The sequence below is a fragment of the Tarenaya hassleriana genome, unplaced genomic scaffold, assembly GCF_000463585.1.
Source record: "Tarenaya hassleriana unplaced genomic scaffold, ASM46358v1 Cleome90, whole genome shotgun sequence".
Lineage (NCBI taxonomy): Eukaryota > Viridiplantae > Streptophyta > Magnoliopsida > Brassicales > Cleomaceae > Tarenaya > Tarenaya hassleriana.
The window spans coordinates 3,928-5,450 of record NW_010971390.1 but is presented as its reverse complement, the minus strand read 5'-3'; the positions used below and the strand labels follow the sequence as shown (position 1 = coordinate 5,450).

At 35.5% G+C, this 1,523-nt stretch overlaps 1 protein-coding gene across 1 annotated transcript in view; it reads left to right on the top strand.

Moving 5' to 3' along the window:
* Positions 1 to 792: 792 nt before the first annotated feature.
* LOC109116278 (uncharacterized protein At3g43530-like) overlaps positions 793 to 1,523 on the top strand; it is a 4,457-nt gene continuing 3,726 nt past the window's right edge. The window contains exon 1 of the mRNA XM_019201424.1: positions 793 to 1,377. Coding sequence (XP_019056969.1) covers positions 793 to 1,377 — 585 coding nt within the window. The remainder of the gene's footprint in view (positions 1,378 to 1,523) is intronic.

Sequence of the window (1,523 nt, the reverse complement as noted above, 5' to 3'; positions counted from 1 at the left end):
TATATATATATGTATAAATACATGTATATTTTGTGTATATATATTTTATATATATATAGGAAATATATATTATACATATATGTATATGAATTCGAATATATATATATATATATATCAATTGATTTTTCAATTAAAATCCAAATTTCCAACCGATGTCCATTGGAATTCCGTTAGAATTTTTTTAAAAATTTTCAAAAAAATTTCTAACCGACATCCGTTGGAATTCGGTTGGAATTTTTTTTAAAAAAATTTCCAAAAAAAATTCCAACCGGCATCCGTTGGAATTCCGTTGGAATTTTTTTTTTTAAATTTCCAAAAAAATTTCCAACCGGCATCCGTTGGAATTCCGTTGGAATTATTTTCTAACAAACATCCGTTGGAACTCCGTTAAAAATTTGTAACCGATTTTTCCAACGTTAATCCGTTGAAAATTTCCAACGGATATCCGTTGGAAATACCGTTGGAAATTTCCAACCCAATTTTTCAATTGAATACGTTGAAAATTCCGTTAAAAATTTCCAACGAGTGTTTCCAACGGGTATCCATTGGAAATTTTCAACGGAATTTTAACGGAAATCGTCGTTGAAACGCCGTTGAAAACCGTTGAAAATCCAATTTCCAACGGACAAATCCGTTGGAAAATCTGTTGGATCTAGAGGATTTTTTTGTAGTGGTACCAGGACAATTGGTCACAGGTCAGAGGAGAATAGGTCACATGGTACTATTTCACATTGTCACAGGTCACATGATCTGATGTATTTTATTGTTGTGTAGTTGTCGTTTATGTACAAAATGGAAGACATTCAGTTCTCTCCTAAGATAAATACCAAGTGTTACCCGTCGGAGACAATAAAAAAACTGAAAGACTTGTTAAGCCCTGAAGAATGGAGGTATTTCAGTCATGAGTCACAGTTTCAGCATCTGTTTCACATGCAATTTGATGGCACGCTGAAGATGGCTCCAGTAGCATTCCTGATAAACCATTGTGTCAATGCGGAGGATGAAAAGGAATTATGGTTTGTTCTAAATGGTGTGCCCATTAGATACTCCATCGTTGAACACGCTCTCATATCCGGATTGAAATGCGGTGAGTATCCGGCTGGATGGGAATATATGAGGATAAGCCAGTTTAGAGTGAAGACTTTTGGAAATCGAAAGGTATCTAAGGAGAGTGTGATAAGACATCTCGAGAAGACGCCAACTCAAAGGGCTGCTGATAGGAAGAAACTGGCTGTTATCATGTTGCTCGGTGGAATACTGGATCATGGCACCACAGATGAGTTTATAAACCATGATTTGGTGGATATGGTGGATGATTTGGCTTTCTGTGAGAGATTTCCATGGGGACGCTACACATTTGATAGAATGATTGATCAAGTAAGAAAGAGTTTCGGAAGTGGAGGGCCGAAGAAGAAATGACACTGTCGTAGGTTTATAATCCCTCTTATGGTAAGGGTTTTTCACTACGTGTATAAATGAAAAGTACCGTTATTACATTGATTTGTTTTGGAATTTAATATTTA